Source organism: Labeo rohita, chromosome 2, assembly GCF_022985175.1.
Source record: "Labeo rohita strain BAU-BD-2019 chromosome 2, IGBB_LRoh.1.0, whole genome shotgun sequence".
Lineage (NCBI taxonomy): Eukaryota > Metazoa > Chordata > Actinopteri > Cypriniformes > Cyprinidae > Labeo > Labeo rohita.
Window position 1 is genome coordinate 13300043 of NC_066870.1, and position 20388 is coordinate 13320430.

Below are 20388 nucleotides of genomic sequence, written 5' to 3' on the forward strand. Positions count from 1 at the left end.
TTTAGGGAAATCAACTGTAATCAATTTGGCAAAACAAGCTCTGGTTCCTGAATGGGGTCAGATGACGTGTTGTTGGCTGAGGCCAATGCGGACAGGTTTTACTCTTTTACTCTCTATAATCTATCTGGTATTATTATTTCCAAACATAAGATTCAAGCATTGTTCACCTTGACAAAGACTGTGCAGAAGTATATGGCGCTCTTTGATACCTGCTGTTCTTAAAGCCATTCTTCTTAATGTCCTTCCTAATTTAACCTGAAGGGTTTGGAGTAGCTTGACCTGTCTGGATTAGCTGGAGATGTGCTGTGCCTGATGACCCCTCCATTATTAAGAACAAGCAGGATATGATAGGGGCTTTCATCTCTTTTTGTTAGCAGACTGACTGTTTTGACCTCACTAGATTGGAGATATGGTTAGTTACTGGTATACAGACCAGTGGGTAATGAGGCCGCTAAGAAGGGATTGTGGAATGTGCTGGAAAAACCAGTGCGTTGTAAACATCAGGTTGGCTGGTGGTCTACTTAGGGGATTGTTAGTATGTTTGCTTTAAGCTAGATGGCGGTGCAAATGTCTGCTCTGGTGCAAGTTCCCATCCCTTTCTTCATCCTCCTAATGACTATGAGTGGAGCTCAAGTGGTCAAGTTTTTTTCCTAATTGTAGATTTTGTAACCACACTGTCTCCATTGACTGTGATATATGGTGTTGCTTACAGTATATGCAGTCTGTTGTATTGCTGTCGTTGACTTTGTACTAGCTGCTTTTTTCATCAGTTGTCAATTTTTGTTCCCCTGTTGTTTGTGCTAATATGATGTTAATGACTCATATAATCTGTTATGCTCTCGTGTGTTCATTACATCTGCGCCTGTTCATCATCATGTACAATTTTGTTTGTGGGAAATGATTTTTTGAACAAATGAGCTAATGGATCAGACGCTTCAAATAAGCAGATGCTCCCTAAAGAGCTTTGATTTAGCTGCATGAAGCAAAGACATGCTTGAGTGACACATTCGTTCCAGGTTTGAGGGGAAAGAATTTAAGAGTAATTGAATGATTATCATACCTCTCTGGGTAACTTCACAAACATATGTTTCTCTTTAGAGTTTAACAGATTGCAGACAAAAAAAAGACTCAGCAAATTGTTTTTTCCTATTTTGAATTGCCTCACTGATGTCACTTATAAACTGTTTACTTTGAGAAAAATACAGTCCTCTTTGTTAAGAACAGCAAAATAACTCACATATTCTCTTTGTCCTCCTAGGCTCCAGCTTTAGAGGATTCTGGGAGTGAGGCAGCCTGTCTGGATGATGGGGAGTCTCAGCAGGAGGAGCATGGAGAGGAACAGGACCATCAGGAATGGTGTGAGCCGGTTTCTGAAGCAGCACAGGACACAAAAGAGGAATATTTTGACACACACAGTGACACTTTCTCTGACTCGACTCATGAAACTAAGGACTGCTGCAGGACTCCACTCAGCCATGAGACCAGCTCTGTGGGTCATCAGGACTCACACTCTCCATTTATCAAACCCTCACATTCGGTTAGAGGGAAAGATCCCTCTTCATCAGAACAGCATCATTCTGTCAATCATGCTGACAGAACAGTGGATAGAGAGCAATTGCAAATGCAGACTGGAAATATGAGGACGATGCACATGGGAGTTGATGGCACTGGAATGTCTCAAGCTAAGGGTGCTCCGGAATGTGAGGAGGTTTTCAGCAATTTTCCAGCGGGATCTGGAGTTGATTCTTCTTCGAGGAATGACCTATCCTATGTACTAACACCTTTACCGGCATTAGAGAACTCTGTAGAACCACAAACACTCACTGAGCCATGTGCGAATGACTCATTATTGACCTTAACAGACAATGATGGAGCCAAGTTTGCTGACACCTTTGAGGGAAAATCGAAATGGGATCAAATTAACAAAAATATCACAGACACTCAGTCAGAGCCACAAATACAGCTCATAACCTCAAGTGAGAAACGGTTACAGCAAAATGATATTGACAGTAGTAACACTGAAATACAGTTGATTTCTAATGCATCCATTGCGAATAGTGCAGATGATGAATGTCATGAGCTGGGTGTTAATGAAAATGAGATCAGTTTATCTGTATCACGTAATCCTTCTGTGTATGAGTATGTATCAGTTGAGAAGCCTATTGAACAGAAAGTTGAGGAGTCAACAAAACACAGCCAATCACAGCCAGTAGAGCACAGCCAATCACACACTTTAGTAGAGCACAGGAAATCACAGGCCTTAGCAGAACATAACCAATCACAGGATTCTGTAGAACACAGTAAATTACAAGACTCAGCAGAACACAGCCAATCACAGGACTCAATAGAAGACATGCCATCACAAGATTTTGTTGAACACAGCCAATCACAGGGCTCAGTAGAACACAGCCAATCAACAGATTCTGTAGAATGCAGCCAATCACAGAATTCAGTAGAACACAGCCAATCACAGGACACACTAGAACACAGCCAATCAAAAGATTCTGTAGAATGCAGCCAATCACAGAATTCAGTAGAACACAGCCAATCACAGGACACACTAGAACACAGCCAATCAAAAGATTCTGTAGAATACAGCCAATCACAGAATTCAGTAAAACACAGCCAGTCACAGAACTCAGCAGAACACAGCCAATCAACAGATTCTGTAAAAAGTAGGCAGTCACCGAATTTAGTAGAACACAGGCGATCACAAGACTCAATAGAACACAGGCAGTTTCTGGATTCTGTAGAATGTAGCCAATCACAGAATTCAGTAGAACACAGCCAATCACAAGACTCAGTAGAACACAGCCAATCACAAGACTCAGTAGAACACAGCCAGTCTCAGGATTCTGTAGAATGTAGCCAATCACAGAATTCAGTAGGATACAGTCAATCACAAGACTCAGTAGAACACAGACAATCACAAGACTTAGTAAAAGACAGCCAGTCACAGAGCTCAGTAGAAGACATGCCATCCCAAAATTTCATCAAACACAGTCAATCACAGGACCCAGTAGAACACAGCCAATCACAGCATTCCATAGAGCACAGCCAATCACAGGACTTAGTAGAACACAACCAATCACAGGACTCAGTAGAACACAACCAATCACAGGATTCAGTAAAACACAGGCAGTCACAGAGCTCAGTAGAAGACATGCCATCCCAAACTTTAATCAAACACATTTCCATAGAATACAGCCAAGCACGGAATTCTGTAGAACATAGCCAATCAAATGATTCTGTAGAATGCAGCCAATCACAAGATTCAGTAGAACACTGTCAGTCACATACTACAACAGAACACAGGCAATTACACAATTCCATAGAATGTAACCAAACACAAGATTCAGTACAACACGGGAAATCACAGGATTTAGCAGAACAAACCCAATCACAGAATTCTATTGAGCACAGCCAATCGCAAGCTTCAGTGGAACACAGCCAGTCACAGTCTTCATCAGTAGACACACAATCACAGGTTGATTTCACTAGGGCGAAATCAGTGAACACCCAGTGGACTGTAACCAAGTCAGACTCAGACACAGTGGCTTTCTATGAAAAGGAACAATTAAAACATGACTGTGTGGACGTTTGCATGGATTGTGAAGTCAGTCAGTCCTTGAAAACATCTGGAAGGCTTTCATCAAAGGATACTGACAAAGAACTCGATTTAAACTTCGAAAAGAACAACAGTCTAAATTTCAAAAAGCAGGACTTAAATGACACCCCACCTGTTGTTTCTGAATGCGAGAGCTTTGCAGCTGAATGCTTTTTCTCAAATGTGCCTAATGCAACTTCAGCTGGAGTGTCAGATTCACTGCATCAGCATGTGATCAATGACCAGACCTCAGAACAGTCAGATCTGCAGGCCAGACCTCATTACGGTCACCAAAATTTCCCAGTATTACAAATGCACACTGAAAAAGAGGATTACTCAGATAGTAGTTATCACATGGACAGTCATTGTTTAGAGGACAGCAGGCCTGAGGTGGATTTTTCTGAAGCCTATCAGTGCCCTAATAGTAGAATTAATTATAACACACAAGGTGAATTCACTGAAGCACAAGTTTATGTTAACACTAAAACTTCTGATAGCAATAATAGTGACATTTTAGCAGAAACACAGAAGGATACAAAAACACATCACCACAAAGAATGTACAATAGTTCCCTCGATAGAGCAGTCAGTCATTTATTCTGATAGTTCAGGATGCATAGAATATGTGAGGCCCAAGTCATTGAGTGTCGCATGTCCTGACATGAAGACAGTTGAAGCCGAAACAGACAGTCCTATCGAATCTCTGGCTAGTCTGTTTGAGATTTCCTTTGACAAATCTCAAGTCAGCCCTACAGATGTTTGCTTTGAGCTCAGTGATGGCCTTCAAGTGAACTGTAAACAAGTAGCACATTGTGTTATAGAATATAAAGAGACCTCCAAACAATTTCACCAACCCGACACCCTGTCTGACAAACAAGCAAAGCAAAATGAGTCGGTTAAAACAATTGAGCCGGATGTTGATATTTTGTCTAGTGCATGTACTGATCCTTTTACAAATACACAAACTCCTTTTGATTTTTCCCAGCTGAACAGTAGAAACAATGAATACAGTTCAGACACAAATAATAATATTAAAGCCATTACTTTAGAAGAGTGTGCCTCAGGTGAACAAATCTCCTTGCCCAGTTCTTTGCAAAAATACAGCAGGTTTACTAACAATGCTGGATCTTTAGTCTCAAAAGGGGGTGATTGCAAAGACAGTGCCCCTGCTAGCCTGGCTAAAGCACCTGAAATGAGGACTGCAATGGGCAACAAAGGCAATGTTGTGAAACCATCTGAATTCAACAAATGTAGGAGCCATAGAGATGTTATGCTAAAGCAGCTCTGTGATTGCTGTGGTGGGAAGGAGTGCCAGCTGCACTCGTCTGCAGTGGAGGCAGAGCAGACAGCAGGAGGATTTCAGTTCAAGGGCACAGACGGCATCAGTCAGAGCAGAACTGCAGTGTTGCAAACCTTGAGTCCCTCACACACAGATGACCATTGCAGCACACATGGAGAGGTTAATGCAGACTCTACAAACTGTGAATTTTCGCATATTGGCCATTTGCTTGAACACAAACATCCGGAGCTTGTCCAAATGAGTGGCTTTCTCAAGGTTGATGATACTTACGCATTAGAAAACATGGAGAGAAAGCTCAAAACTGTCATAGCACACTCTCCTGAAAGCACTGATTCAATATGTGAAACTTCTGATCCTCCTTGTGAGCAATCTCTGCAACCGCACAACTCGGAAATCGAGGGCGCGTTTGTTACATGTTGCCGTATTTTACCCATCACTAATTTGGAGGCCATTTTGGAGTCGGACCGTTCACCGGAAAGCTCATTTTATGGACTTGGGGAGCAACAGGAAGGAAGTCCGTTATCAGAAGGTGGATTCAATGAGGAATGGAGCTCTTCTGATGATGTCACAAACCACCCACATGAGGACATTTCTGCCATGCGTACAAAAGCCATCGTAGCCACTGTCATGAATGAACCAGATGCTGGGGAAACAATGAGCTCTTTATCAAATGGATTTGATAGCAGCGATGGTTATAGTGTTTCCAGTTTCGTCTCACAAGACCTTGACTCCAGTACCAACAGCGAAGAGACAGAGGACAACACTCAATCATCATCCAGCCTTCGTGGTTCTTCAAGAAGTAAGAGAACCCAGTCCGGGAAGGGCTCTGTGTTTTCTGTCTTTTCTCGAATGCCCTCCTTCCGCAAGATCAAACGAGAACACAAAGGGAATAACAAGGTTGATCCAGAAATTAAGGACTCCAATGAGGATGGAGACGAACGGAATGAGGTGAAGTACAACAGGCTGCCCACACGTAACAAATCCAGCCCTTCACTGTACCGGACCTCTATTTCTCAAAGTACAGATCAACTTACAGACATTACGAAGTTTGTTGACCACTCCAACGATGATATTTTTGAACAAGCTTTTGCTTTAAACTTGCGCAATAGAGAGAAATATACACAGTCCCAAAATTCGTATCATCAGCAGCAGCACAAAGATGGAGATGCACTGAATTTTAGAGCTTCCCCAGAAGGACTGCAACCGAAAAGAAGCAAGAGTACTGATAACTTAAACTTGCGCATGAAGCTCGCAATGGCTCACAAGTCTTTGTCAAGTCTGTTTGAGTCCAAATATCCTGAGAGGGACAACCAGGAGCAGATTTCACAGTCGGAGAACGAGGAGGTAAAAACCAAGCAGTCCTGGAGGAAGTCAAGGAAGCAGAAAGAAGCAGAACTTTGCAAAAGAACTCTATCGGTTCCTGGGACAGTCTGTGACAAGTGCGTATATCAGAGCCATAGCGATTGTGCCTTCTGTTCTCCTCAGAACAGGTCCAGACTGAACAGCTCACCAGCTTCCCAAAAGAGTTTGAGGAACACCTGCCATTCTGATTTGAAATCTGGTCCTCAGGAACAATGTGAAGATAGCACATGTCTTGAAGGTGGCGAGCTGCCTTGTACCCCTTACTCAGATTCTGACCAGGTCTCGGTAGATGGCTTTGAGTCCTGTGCAGAGGATAGATCGCAATCACCTGTACAACCCACTGTTTCTGCACTTGCAAACCAGATGTCACCTACCTGGACCAGATCTTTAAGCTGTTTTGAGACCACTGATACGCCGACGAGGCCTATGAGCCCCAAACCTCACAGTCCCGGACTCGGATGGACACACCGGAGGAGCTTCCGTTACCCATCGAGATCTGTTGCATCTTCTCTCTGCTCGCTCGGTCAGGGAGTGAGCACTGACGGTTTCTCCGATCCACCTCAGAGACCAACGTCTCTGAAACCAAGGACAGCACAACTCACTACAGCCCACTCTTTTGATTCCGAGTCCTTACTGGAGGACAGCAGTTCAGACAGTCAGTCTCAAAATAGCCTGAATTCAGCATCCCTCATCAACAAATCAGAGGTGAGTCAAAGTCAATTATGAAGTTTATGATGTTAGGAAGAGCTTAAATGTGTCCTTTGAACAGGATTGCAATGTGATTTCTCACTTTCTATATTTAGCTTTGCTGTTTGGTAATTCTGCTTCAGTTTAATTTTTCCCAAGAGTGAAAGCAAAGTGGATTGTTATGGTGCATTTTTCAAAATACATTCCTGCTTTCTGGCATTGAGCTGTACTAGCCAGCAAATTACAAGGGTTATTACATGTTTAAGTCACAATACTAAAGAGCTTTCAGTAAAATATATGCACTTCTCAAAGATAGTGCCATCTAGTGGCTAACAAGGAACATTTATGATGACATTGTCCACCCTTTTTTACTTGAAGTAACACTCTAAAAGATAGACTGTATCTTGAATGTAGGTGTATTTTGCATTGGTAGATTTTTTTTTCAATTAAAAGTTTGGGATTGGTAAGATTTTAAAATGTTTTTGAAAGAAATCTCTAATGCTCACCAAGACTGCATATAATTTTAAGACTGCAAGATATTTTAAAATGAAATCATACTAATATGCAGATCTGGTGCTTATGAAACATTTCTTACAATTATCAAGTTTGAAAACAATTGGACTTTTTATTTTCATAGAAATTGTGACTTTTTTTTTTCAGAATGTTTTGCAAAAGAACACCTTTTATATGGAATAGAAATCATTTGTAACATTCTAAATGTTTTAAATAACATTTTGATCAATTTAATGCATCTGTGCTAAATAAAAGTAATATTTTTTACTTAAAATTTTTTACTAAAAAATATTACTGACCCCAAACGTTTGAGCACATGTACTAATTTGCCAGTACAGACAAAATACACATGTATTAGGGATATATTCTTAAAGGGATAGTTCACCCAAAAAAATTCTGTCATTATTTACTCACCCTCATGTTGTTCCAAACCTATAAAACCTTCATTCAACTTTGGAATACAAATTAAGATCATTTTGATAAAATCTGAGAGCTTTCTGACAAAGTAACTACCACGTTCAAGGCCCAGAAAGGTAGTAAGGACATTGTTAAAATAGTCTGTGTGACAGTGATTTAACCGTAATATTAATAAGCACCGTGGTACTCTTGTGAACATGTGGCGGAGACTGACACGGAAGAAAATAAATTACTGAATAAAGTTTTTTTGTTTTCTTTCTGTATGTTCTTACTACCTTTCTGGGCCTTGAACATCTCAGTTGCGTTGCTGTCTATGCAGGGTCAGTTGTGTTCCAAAAATGAACTAAGGTCTTATAGGCTTGGAACGACATGAGGGTGAGTAATTAATGACAGGATTGTCATTTTTAGGTGAACTTTCCTTCTTAAACAGTTTAAAAATGTCTTATCTGGAAAAATATTTAAAAAAACAGTGCATGTAAATATATTGATATGGTTTATTTTTAACCTTACCAAAATTCAACAAATGACAAACTTCCTCCCTTAGTGGACATCCATCAAAAGACATGTACTGTACAATAACCACCTAAATTTGCACTCAAAGCATGTACAGCACAGTACTGATCCAGCCATCCAGTCAGAAGAAAGAAGACAACAAGGAAGTGTGTGTGTTCTTCGGGTGAAGTCCAGAGAGCAGGGTAAAGCTGCGCCCAGACCCATCTCAGACCTCTACGGTTGGACCTTGCCACTCCAGGGCATCAGAGAGGTGGCGCTTGACCTGGAGAGGAAGAACAATTCGACCGAAACGCGTCGGCGCTCGTGCTCATACGAAACGTTGACTGATGTGGAGAACTTCCGTAAAAAGATCCCTAACATGCAGCAAAGTTTGCGTCAGCTTAGCACACCAACATCTCAGAAGCACAAGAAAGTAAGGAACTCATCAAAAAGGGAGAACAGCCTGACCATCAGCATCTCCCACCGCATTCTTCTCCTCTTCTGCTTTCTTCCTGTTTTGTACTCCTGGAATCATTCCCTTGTAGTGCCTTTAGGATTTCCGATTTCTCTTCTGTTTCTTGCAATTTGCTTGATACACAAACATCTGTCCGAACACTTTCACTATTTCCGATGTCTGTCAGAAATATCAAATGAGAATGTGAATTTGATTAATTTAAAATGATTACGACAGTTGTATTATTGTTAATATTTTACACAGTTTTTCTCAGTACATATATTAGAGGATTAATTCACTCCTGAATTAAAATGTCCTGATAATTTACTCACCCCAAGATCCAAGATGTTCAGGTCTGTTGTTCATTAGTCAAAAAGGAATTACGGTTTTTGAGGAAAGCATTCCAGGATTTTTCTCCATATAGTGGACTTCATTGGGGATCAATGGGTTGAAGGTCCAAACTGCAGTTTCAATGCAGCCTCAAAGGGCTCTACATGATCCCAGGCTAAGGAGTAAAGGTCTTGTCTACAAGGGTTCGTACAAGGTGCTTATAGTGCTTAAAGCACTTCAATTTGACTTTTTGAAATTCAAGGCCTGGAAAACCCTTGAAAATAGCAATATTCCTGAAGAGGTACTTGAAAAGTGCTTGAAGACAATGTATCTATGAAATAAGTGTTTAATTTTGTGAACAAGCACATATCTTTTCAAACAATTTAAAAAACACACCTTTTTTGCTTAATTCAGTCAATGTCAGAAAACAATCGAGCTAAGCAAGTAGTAGTACTAACAGTGTCGTGTAAACATGGCGGAAGATGTGAAAAGAGGAACAGATGAGCCAAATCAATTGAGCCATTTACACTGGATCTGCTCTGGGGTGCGTTTACCAAAAGCATCGTTAGCCAACTATGGTCGCAAGTTCTGTCGTTACCAACAGTGTTGGGGGTAACGCATTACAAGTAACGCAAGTTACGTAATATTATTACTTTTTCCAAGTAACTAGTAAAGTAACGCATTACTTTTTAATTGACAAGAGTATATCCGAGTTACTTTTTTCAAATAATTAACGCCAGTTACTTCCCCCCCCCCCATTTATTGATTAAAAGCTCTCCTTTCCCAATGTTGAGAGAAATCGGGAGTAAGATATTAGTTTTAGAATAAATGTGAACATGCAATAATTCATCTCACTCACAAAAAACAGATTCAGTATTCCTCAAAATGAATAAAAACTGTGAAATTCAACTCAGAATATGACGCAAACCTGCAATAATTAAATATGTTAAATAAAACAGATGTCTTTTAAGCATTTAATACCATTTTATTAACCAATGCCTTTGCTGCCAACCTTCAGTGATCCAATTCAACCATACTAATAAGCAAAAATAACGTAATTAGTTACTTTTTTAGGGAGTAACTCAATATTGTAATGCATTACTTTTAAAAGTAACTTTCCCCAACACTGGTTACCAACATAGTTCAACGATTCAGTGTTTCCCGAAACCATAGTCCAAACGAACATTCGCAAACAGCGTCACAAACTTAGGTGGTTGGAACTATAGCTCTCGACCTGTGGTTAGAAGCATAGTCCTTGTTAGTAAGACATAAGGGCTCAATAAATTATGCTCTTGGGCACAATAAGCAAGCTAACATGCAGTACAATCTATATATTTCACTCGATCTAAATATAAATGCATTTTAATCTATGTATTTTTAAGCTACCTCTGTAAGCGCTGTTTTTGAATAGTGCGCATGCGCATAAATGCCTAAGGGAACCCGGAGTATGACGTAAGAGGGAACCCGCGATGAATGAAATGTCAAATAAAGTGAAATGACAAGGAATAAAAATTAGTACATTAGTCATCCGGTGCCATGTTCAGTATAGCTGCATTTTAGAGATCTTTAATCAGTGAAATAACAAAAGTTATTACTCAGTGACATCATTAACAACGGCCTTACATTGTTGAACTAATGTGGTTCAAACGATAGAGATGCAACTGCGTTTGGGAAACAGTCGTAACTAGCTAGTTAGTTTCCACAGCAATGCATCGTACTATGGAGGTTAATCAGCGAGTTACGTCTATATACGGGAAACACACCCCTGATTGATTCAAACTCATGACTTCGAACATACATTTCAAGCGATTCACTAACAAACACCAGATCAAATTAAAAGAGCTATTCATTTTCAAATTTCAGCATCACTTTTCGAAAAACTATGCTTTTCGAAACTCTGAATCAGTTAAACCATTGCGTATCTGTTTCAGATCAGGACTTCAAATCACGTATCGAGAATTATTTGATGTAGATTGCAACTTTGCATATCCTGAATCATTTTCGTAGATCGGGACTTCAAATTGCGTATCGCAAATCATTTGATTTAGATCAGAACATTCTCAGATTGCTCAGATTCTTCTTTTTCTTCTTCTCCAAAATGAATTGCATTTTTGAGTGCCGAAACATGCTCAAAAACTCATGAAACTTTGATTCACTGTTTCGAAGTGCTCCAATCGGATCGTGTATCGCAAATCGTTTGTTTCAGATCAGGACTTCAAATCGTGAATCACAAATTATTTGATTTAGATCACATCTTTGTATATCGGAAATCATTTTTTTGGATCGGGGCTTCAAAACACGTATCGCAAATCATTTGATTTAGATCGGAACTGGTTTGTGAGTCATTTCACCAATTGAATAATTCAAATGATTTGCGATACGCGATTTGAAGTCCCAGTCTAAATAAAATGATTTGGGCTCCACGCTCCGAGTCCTTATCTGAAATGATGGTTCGCATCGCAAATCATTATTCAGATCGGGATTTCAGAGCGTGAATGGCGAATCTTTTGCTTTTTGCTTTAAAATGGAACTTCTGTGCAGGTTTCTGTATTCTTAAAGAAAGAAGGAAGAAAGTATAAACAAATACAAATCCGTTAAGAAAGTTAAATGTGGTTTTATTATAGTAAAGGTAGTATTCTTAGTAGTATAAATAGTAATATAGTAAAATAGTAGTATTCTTTGTAATACTTTAGTAGTAATACTTAGCATGTGTTTCACTTTAATTTTTGCCATTTTTTATTAGTATATTTTTATCTATATTTTATTAACCTTTTGATTGAAGTCCTTGAAAATCAAAAAAGTAGTGCCTGAAAAGTCCTTGCAAGTCCTGGAATTTCATTCCACATCGTTGTTTCATCTTTTTTTGTAAAGAGCATTTGACTTTCTTTGCACGTTCGCTTTGTAAACACTGGATTGGAACTTCTGCCTACGTCACGTGTGACTTTTTCAACGTGACTACATAACGTGCAAAGCCGAGCTAGTGCAAGCTGAGCATTTCAGTTAAAAAGTATATACATTTTAATTTTTTTTTTTAGAAAATGACTGAGCATTTTGCTAGATGTGTAGAACCTTATAAAGCATTGAAACTGCAGTTTGGACCTTCAACCTGCTGATTCCCATTGAAGTCCACTATATGGAGAAAATCCTGGAATGTTTTCATCAAAAACCTTAATTTCTTTTCGACTGAAGAAAGAAAGACATGAACTTGTCTTGGACGACATTGGGTTAAGTAAATTATGAGGACATTTGGAGTGAACTAATCCTTTAAATATATATTATATTATTATTAATAATATTATTAATAATTATTATTGTTGATACTGTTGTGATTTTTTGAACATTGTTATTATAAATATTTAATGTTTTTGTTTTTATTTAGAATTAACAATAATAATATATTTTAATAATATACACTGTTTCTCACTGTTTTGTCAGTACCTTTCATATATATGTATATTTTCATATATACATATAAATATATACCTACATGCATATATATAGTAAATGTAGTAGTGTAGTAAGAAATTGTATGTAGCAAATATTTGTATACTTTCTCATTACTATTAATCATTATAATGGGGATGTTTTAATTTCATCCATAGGTGCGTGCTAGATTTTCCCTAACTTCTCCAGAGCAGTTCCCCTCTGTTCCTCTCAAAGACCACTTCTTTTCCCAAAGCACACCTGTTGGGTTGGACTTTTTGGGCTGGCCTCACCGTGGATCATTTTCAGGTACAAACCATTGGCATTAAAACTAGCTATAGATTGCACCACAACCTTTTATTATAGTACAAAGTATATTGACTTCCTAAATCTTTAAGTCTGGATGTACTTTATTGTCCTCCAGGGGGCAATGGTTTCCTTCATTCTGCAACCTTTGATAACCCTCTGTGAGTTATTTATAGTTCTGTTTGTGACAGTCGGAGCCTAGAGACTCACAGACGTCTTTGATGTAAATTTACAGTCTTTCATCATCAAACACTAACCCATTTGCGTTGAGATACCTGGACATAAACCTGAGGAGTTCTTTGCCTGGCTGCAGCCGCAAACAAACAGTACATCTGTGATGAGTGATGAATTCCACCTCCAACGTGCGATTCCTTAAGAAGAAGCTTTATTCAGTCATGTGTGCACGTAGCGGGAGCACAGAGGCTATCTTTGTGTGGTAATGCATGGAGCGTGGAGCTCAGAGGCCCCCAGTGCTGATCCTTTCTGTTTCTGCCAAACAATCCTGCTGATTATTTCTCACCCACTCACTGGCGCCAGGCCTTCTCTCGCTCACTCTCTCTCGTTCTTTGAGCATAGAGGTAGACCTGGCATAGGTTTTAACCCCCCACCCTTACATACACTCACATACGCACACTTTTAAAAGGAGACTTTGATTTAGGAAATCGAGTTGAGTGTCTCAACAGAAGTGTAGCCTTTGATTGTAAGCTACTATGAAATGGGTTTTGGCTGACCTTGAGTTGGCTGTTTTGTTTGCCTGCTGTTATGAGCGTTATGTTTCTATGATCAACATAAAACCCTGAGTAAATCTGAGCCAGTTATATATTAAAGTGTCCATTTTTTTTCTCCTGAATGTCTGATCTGAAACTTCTTGATCTGTTTTATGTAAAATATTCCTCCCACTATTGATATCTTATTGCTATGACATGCTCTGTGTTTTGCAAGAACTCTTTAAATGCCTTGCTTTATGTAATATGGATTTCTATGAGGAGAAAGACACAACGACCTCATTTTGCCCCTTGCTGACATCATGCCCACTCCACGACCTTTCTGTACGCTGCATAACAAGCCAGTGCAGCATTCCTAGTGAGGTTATGCTAATGTAGAACTTGAGTTTTCGTTTGTACAGTAGTTTGAGTTCAGGAGCACTTCAAGAGAGAAACTAATACCGATACATGCTTCTCTCCACAGAATCGAATCTCAGCACACCAGCACAAGAGGCACATGGACAGGTCGCTCCTCTGGGTGAGTTGACTCCTTCTGAATCATAGTTATGAGCTTGGACAATGCCTGAATGAGATTTTGAAGGCATACTTAAACCTGGTTGTTTGACCTGTTTGCATCTGTGACTGCTGTGTTGAACATATTTTCTTCAGCTCGTGTGTTTTTTGTGAAGACTTAAGTGATGATTATGTTATGCTGTTTATAGTCTGTTGGCTAATAGTCCAATTAAATTTTTAAGTGTGTGTGATTTAAACTGGGTTAGGGTTTTATGTTATATTTTGATCTCCAAATATGAAGATCTTCTTATAAGAGAGCCTCTTTATATATACAGAAATGTATTTTTTATTTATAAGAGAAAAATGCTTAACATTATAATATTGTCATTGTATAACAATGATAATAATAATAATAATAGTATATTGTCAATATTTTGTTTATATTATATTTTGTTTTGTTTTATAGTTTATATTTTGTTTTGTTTACATTTTCACAGCTACTACTCCAAATTAAAAAAATAAATAAATAACAATAAGAATATATTGTTAATATTTTGTCTACATTAAATATTAATTAATTAATTAATTAATTAATTAATAATAATAATAATAATAATAATAATATTAATAACAATAGGAAATTTTGACAGCTACTACTCCAAATAATAATAATGCTAATGCTAATAATAATAATGATAATGTCAATATTTTTATATTTATTCATAGATTTTACAGTATTAATAATAACAACAACAAAACAACAATAGTGATATTGAAAATATTTTATCTGTCTTAAATAATTAATATTATTCTAATTAATAATAATAATAATAATAATAATAATAATAATAATTGGAAAAATGTACTATTACTACTACTACTACAAACAACAATAACAATAATATTTACGAGGGAACATATCCCAATAAATAAATAAATAAATATAAAAATAAGTAAATATTATTTGAATTTTCTCAGTGTAATGTAATATATATATATATATATATATATATATATATATATTCTCTGTATTTTGCGTTTTTATAATATAATATAATATAATATAATATAATATAATATAATATAATATAATATAATATAATATAATATAATACAATTTATTTACTTTAATATTACTACTACTACTAACAATAATTATTATTATTATTACTATTTTCTGGATGTTATTTTTTGCACTGTTTTGTAGTGAACTTTTCCACAGACCCTTTTGTGGCCCCCTGGGGGTCCCCAGATCCCAGTTCAAAAACCCCTGATCGAAACCGGTGACCTGTCATACACAAGAATGTGCGGAATGTTCCACAGAGTTTTATCTTTGTACTGGATCCAGCTCCCATGTTATGTAAAGTGTAGTCACAGCTGCAAGGGTTCATAAGTCAAGATTCTTATGTTTGAGTCTGGTGAGAAAGGCTTCACACAAGTCACATTCCTTTCTGTTCTTAGTTTCCAGAGACTCAGACCATTTCTGTGGAAATCACGTCTTTTGGTATCACATCAGCGTACCGTGCAAGCACATTCCCGGTTTTGTTGTGATAAATTGCTTACATTTTTGGGCTTATCATTAGTGTGATCTTAGCTAATTATGGGTTAAATTCTTAGAAGGTGTTCGCAACTCTCAACGTCGCTAGTGGTCTCTCCAGGCGCTGTCTTTTGGTTTACTAACAGCTTGGCTTTAACAGTGGAGGAGGGGAGCTCAAGGGGGGACTAGAAGGGAGGGAGAAGGCGGTCCGTTTCAACGCCAGACCGAGCGTTTCGCATTGAGCTGTGAGTCCTCCTCCCCTTAAAGGATCCCCAGTGATGCCAGCCTGTGACTGTATGCGTGTGAGCGAGAGAGAGAGAGAGAGAAGGCTGATTGTGTGTCTGGGCGTCTGTGTTGAGCCGTGAGCTCTTTGAGACTGTGCATCCAAGAGTGAAAGTAAAAGAGCAGGAGAGCGAGTGAGGAATGACAGAGGGAGGCTGAGGCTACGCCGCACACTCGAGCCTTGCAGACGCGCTTTGGACCCGACACCTGCCGAAGCGACGCCACCCTTCTTCCTCTCGGTGTGCGTCCACATGCGCACCCAGCACAGTGCCGGTGAGGTGGGCGTCCCGCTGGCAGGAGGTGGCTGCAGTGGTGGCAGCTCAGAGCAGTCACCTGGCTCTGACTCAGACTGTAGCCCCGCTCTGGGACTGGCCGGAGGGGTTCGAGCAGTGCGAGGGGTCATGTCCCATTACTGGAGTCTGGAGAGCCTTCACTCCACCAACGGTAAGACTCATGTCTCGGATGTTTTGGTGGTCGTGGAGCTGCATTTTGAGCTTGACGTCAGTTGACACTCATGCGACTGGTGACGTTGTGCCTCTGTGAGGTTCTTGTGACAGCTCTTGTTCATTGTGTTGCAGTCTTTCGGTCAATGTGATGGCATTGTCTTGAGCCCTTGATGGGCAAAAAGAGGTAGCTGAAAGAGCCACTGTCTCTATGCAAATGTAAACACATGGCGTAGCTGCCGTTCATGCGTTTGGTGTCAAAGCAACAGGAGTTCGCCTTCTGACCAATCGATGTATAGAAGCAACATGAGTTGGAAACCGAGCTAGATTGCTGGTGAATCGACTCGACTGTTGAATGAAGATGCCACGCTCTTTACCGCCTGCATCCTGCTTAGGTTATTACATTACTGTCACGGATGTCATTTATTGATCTATGTTCCTGCTGGGTCGTAATTGGTTAAGTGGTAATGTTGTGGAAGGCTGTGTCAAGTGAGCCAATGTGTATTGTAGATATAGACGGATTGCTTAGGAGCGGAGTGACAGCCTTCCCTTCGTTCCTTGCGTTTCCTGCATTCGGCAGCTACACATATTCCCTCACAGGATATTAATGTGCAAAATTAGCATGCGTTGAGCCTTTCCACACCTATGTGATAGTAAACGATGTGGCATATCAGCATTTGTTTAAAATGCTTGATGTGCAGCATAACATTCAGCACAGCATGGCTGTGTTAAAAATATTTGAGGGGAAACCAACACTGCCCCTTTTGCCTCCGTGAGCAGAGCCATTATATCGATTAACGCAAATTCTTCAGGTTTCCTTTCTAAGAATAGAGCAACTCTCTGTGTGCTGGCACTACCCATAGTCGTATACTAATACGAGCGATGTGAAATGAGATGAGATGCCAGTTTGAGCAGTATTTTGGTCTCATTATCTTCTCTCAGGGTTGGCATGGTGACAGACAAGCCAATGACCGTCAGCCAAGGTAGCACTGATGTCACAAACGGCCACCGCTATCAACGTCAGCTGCAATTTGGATGTTTTTCTCATTTTCTGCTTTGTCCTAAGAGAGATGGGATGTGACTTTTCCTGTGATGGAGGGAAATAAATGGTGCACTGGGAGCCGGGGGGGCAATAGCTACAGACATTTCAAACAGCGCTGTCACCTCGTCACGGTCCGCTGACCTCATTACAGTGCTCATACGCTGTCCGTAGCTGATCACGGAACAGTCGTAAGAACAAAAAAAAACGTGAGTGACACGTGAGAAATGTGTTGAACTGGAATGGTTGTATGTTTGAACATTAGAGGTGTTTAATGAGAGTTTGTTTGCACTTCCTTGGCATCTGGAAGCAGACAGAGATGGTTTGGGTTCAAGCCAGACTGGAATCACAGAACTCAAAAGTTGTAAACAGTCCATTCACTAAACTGAGAGACTCTCTACCCTAGTGTTGGGCAACAAGAACTGGTTTTTAGTGTAATTACTGACTTGGAAGTCTACAGTGTGTACTGTAATATCTGGAGAAAGCTACCTATTAGCTTTTCCATTCATCTTAGTGGCACTTGCTTAGCAGATCTTTACTTTTAAGAGTGTGCCAAAAATGATCTACCACTTTATCTACGAGTATCTACTGTAATATAATCAAATATATGCTATTTAAATGCTTGTAAAAATATATATATATTTGACAGGATTAAACTTTTGAATACTTTTCAGTGAAGAAGAATGGTGCAGTTATGGGCCTAACATAGTCTCGCATATCCAGACCTTAAAGGATACGTCCACTTCCAGAACAAAAATTGACAGATAATCTATTCACCCCTTGTCATCCATGTTCATATCTTTCTTTCTTCAGTCGTAAAGAAATTATATTTTTTGAAGAAACATTTCAGGATTTTTTTTTCCATATAATGGAATATAATTCCCATCTCATGTTTTCCCTCAACTTCAAAATCATTCTATATCACTGTTTTACCTTTTTTGTTAAGGGTTTTTGAATGTTAGGGTCTTTGCATATTAACTTTGCAAAGACTGGGTCGGTGCTTCTGCAGCGATGTAGGATGATTTTGAAATGATTTTTGAAGTTAAAAGAGAAAATACGATTAGAGTTTTTCGACATACCCTAACTGTCTTGAACCTGAATACACAGAGTTCAGGGAGAGCAAGACAAGACGAGCATTGGATATTAAAAAGTATTTAAATTGTATTTTTTAATGAAAATAACCGATCGTTTCGCTAGATAAGAACTTTCTTTCTCGGTTGGGATCGTTTACAACCGCATTTGGGATCGTTTGAAGCCGCATTTAAACTGCATTTTGGAAGTTCAAACTCAGGGCACCATAGCAGTGCATTATATAAAGAGAAAAATCCTGAAATGTTTTCTTCGAAAAAATTTATTTACGGCTGGAGAAAGAAAGACATGAACATCTTGAATGACAAGGGGGTGAGTACATTATCTGTAAATTTTTGTTTCGGAAGTGGACTTCCCCTTCAAGACTGCCGGCTGAAGGTCTGGGAACTTTGTCTGCTTTGAATGGCCAAGACCCGCCCAAGAGGGCCACTTGACTGACAGGTAAAGCAACCAATCACTTTTCGTTTTGTGGCGCGTCATGTTTAGGGGCGTGGAAATGTCGCCACAATAACAGACTGGTGTGTAAAACTCTTGGACATATTTTAAAGGGGTCATCAGATGCCAACTTCACTTTTACATGTTGTTTGAACATTAATGTGTTTTTGGCAGTGTATGAACAAATCTACCCTATAATGATAAAAATCCATGCAGTGGTTTTTAATTAATCTGTAAAAATAATATCCCCTTTTTCAAATCGAGCCATTCTCAGATGCTTGTGTAACCGTCACACCGACAGAGGCCGCTCCCACGATGGATGATTGACATGAGCGTCTTACCTCAGATCAGATCTGATTGAGTGATTGAAGTGTTGTGTTGCTGGATGCAATAATGAACGTAGTGGTCGTCACTTTCTTCCGACATCTGAGCCACTGAAGATGCAGTGGATTGCATTTGTTTGTGAAGGGAATGCGCCTCCCGATCTACATATATCCGTCTATGTTAGCGTGAATCATTCGTGATCCAGCTTCAGTGTCTATAAGCGTTTTTTACGAATCTTTGTGATCGCCTTTCCTTATAATGTGGTAGTTAGGAAGTTTAGTGGCTAAACACGGCTAAATGTGGCTAAAGTAAACAAGATCGTCATTCCACAGAGACAAGAGAGGGGCGGGGCGAGCAGAGCTCATTTACATTTAAAGTAACAACCCCTTAGAATGAGATGATTTTTGCAGAGCTCATTTTGACAAGGTCTTTTCATTAAGACCCTAAAGAATCATATTAACTTGTGGAAAATGGGCATCCAATGACCCCTTCAAAGATTCTGTACCACAAAATTTTATTATTTGACGTACTTTTGAAAATCCAGAGTTTAGTTAATACTGATAAGCACTCACTGTCACAGCTGTAAACACGACAGCTTTCTTCTTCGATGAGGGCGTTTGGCGTCACGGCATCTTTGTTTCCAGGCGGAACGTTAAAGAACGGGACACACACGTCTCCCAGAAATCCTGTATAATTTACAGGATTCAATCTGATGACGACTTCATAACTCTTGAAGTGTTTCCATATACATCAGATGTTTAGTCAACGTTCCCTGGGCGTGACGTCTGAGGCTGAGACTAGACCTAACGGCTGTGTTAGCCAGCCAAAACTTGACCCCTTGGTTTATTCGTATCACAATGTTAAAGGTGACATATCATGAAAATCTGACTTTTTCCATGTTAAAGGGTCATGAAAACCCCCTGTTTCAGCACTTTGTTAGTTCTCACCATAGTTTTGAAAAATGCTGCAAAAGTGGGCGTGGTGCGCTGCGGAGCGGAGGGGGAGTCAACTTCAGGTTCAGACAGTTTCATTTCACTCCCATTGAGTTAACAACACAAATAAATGCAGAGGCGTTTGCACTCTGCATCGAAAACATATATATGAGCGTGCTGTTGCACCTCTATTAACTATT

General features: G+C 39.4%; 1 protein-coding gene across 7 annotated transcripts in view; it reads left to right on the top strand.

The window, feature by feature from the left end:
* arhgef4 (Rho guanine nucleotide exchange factor (GEF) 4) overlaps positions 1-20388 on the top strand; it is a 113086-nt gene that overhangs the window by 53415 nt on the left and 39283 nt on the right. For 4 of the 7 annotated variants that reach the window (XM_051133759.1, XM_051133766.1, XM_051133782.1 and 1 more), the window contains 4 exons: positions 1259-6973; positions 8487-8810; positions 12764-12893; positions 14079-14132. In XM_051133759.1, coding sequence (XP_050989716.1) covers positions 1259-6973; positions 8487-8810; positions 12764-12893; positions 14079-14132 — 6223 coding nt within the window. Of the gene's footprint in view, positions 1-1258; positions 6974-8486; positions 8811-12763; positions 12894-14078; positions 14133-15860; positions 16371-20388 lie in introns of those variants that run through there. The other 3 variants (XM_051133791.1, XM_051133799.1, XM_051133808.1) reach the window with 3 other exon arrangements.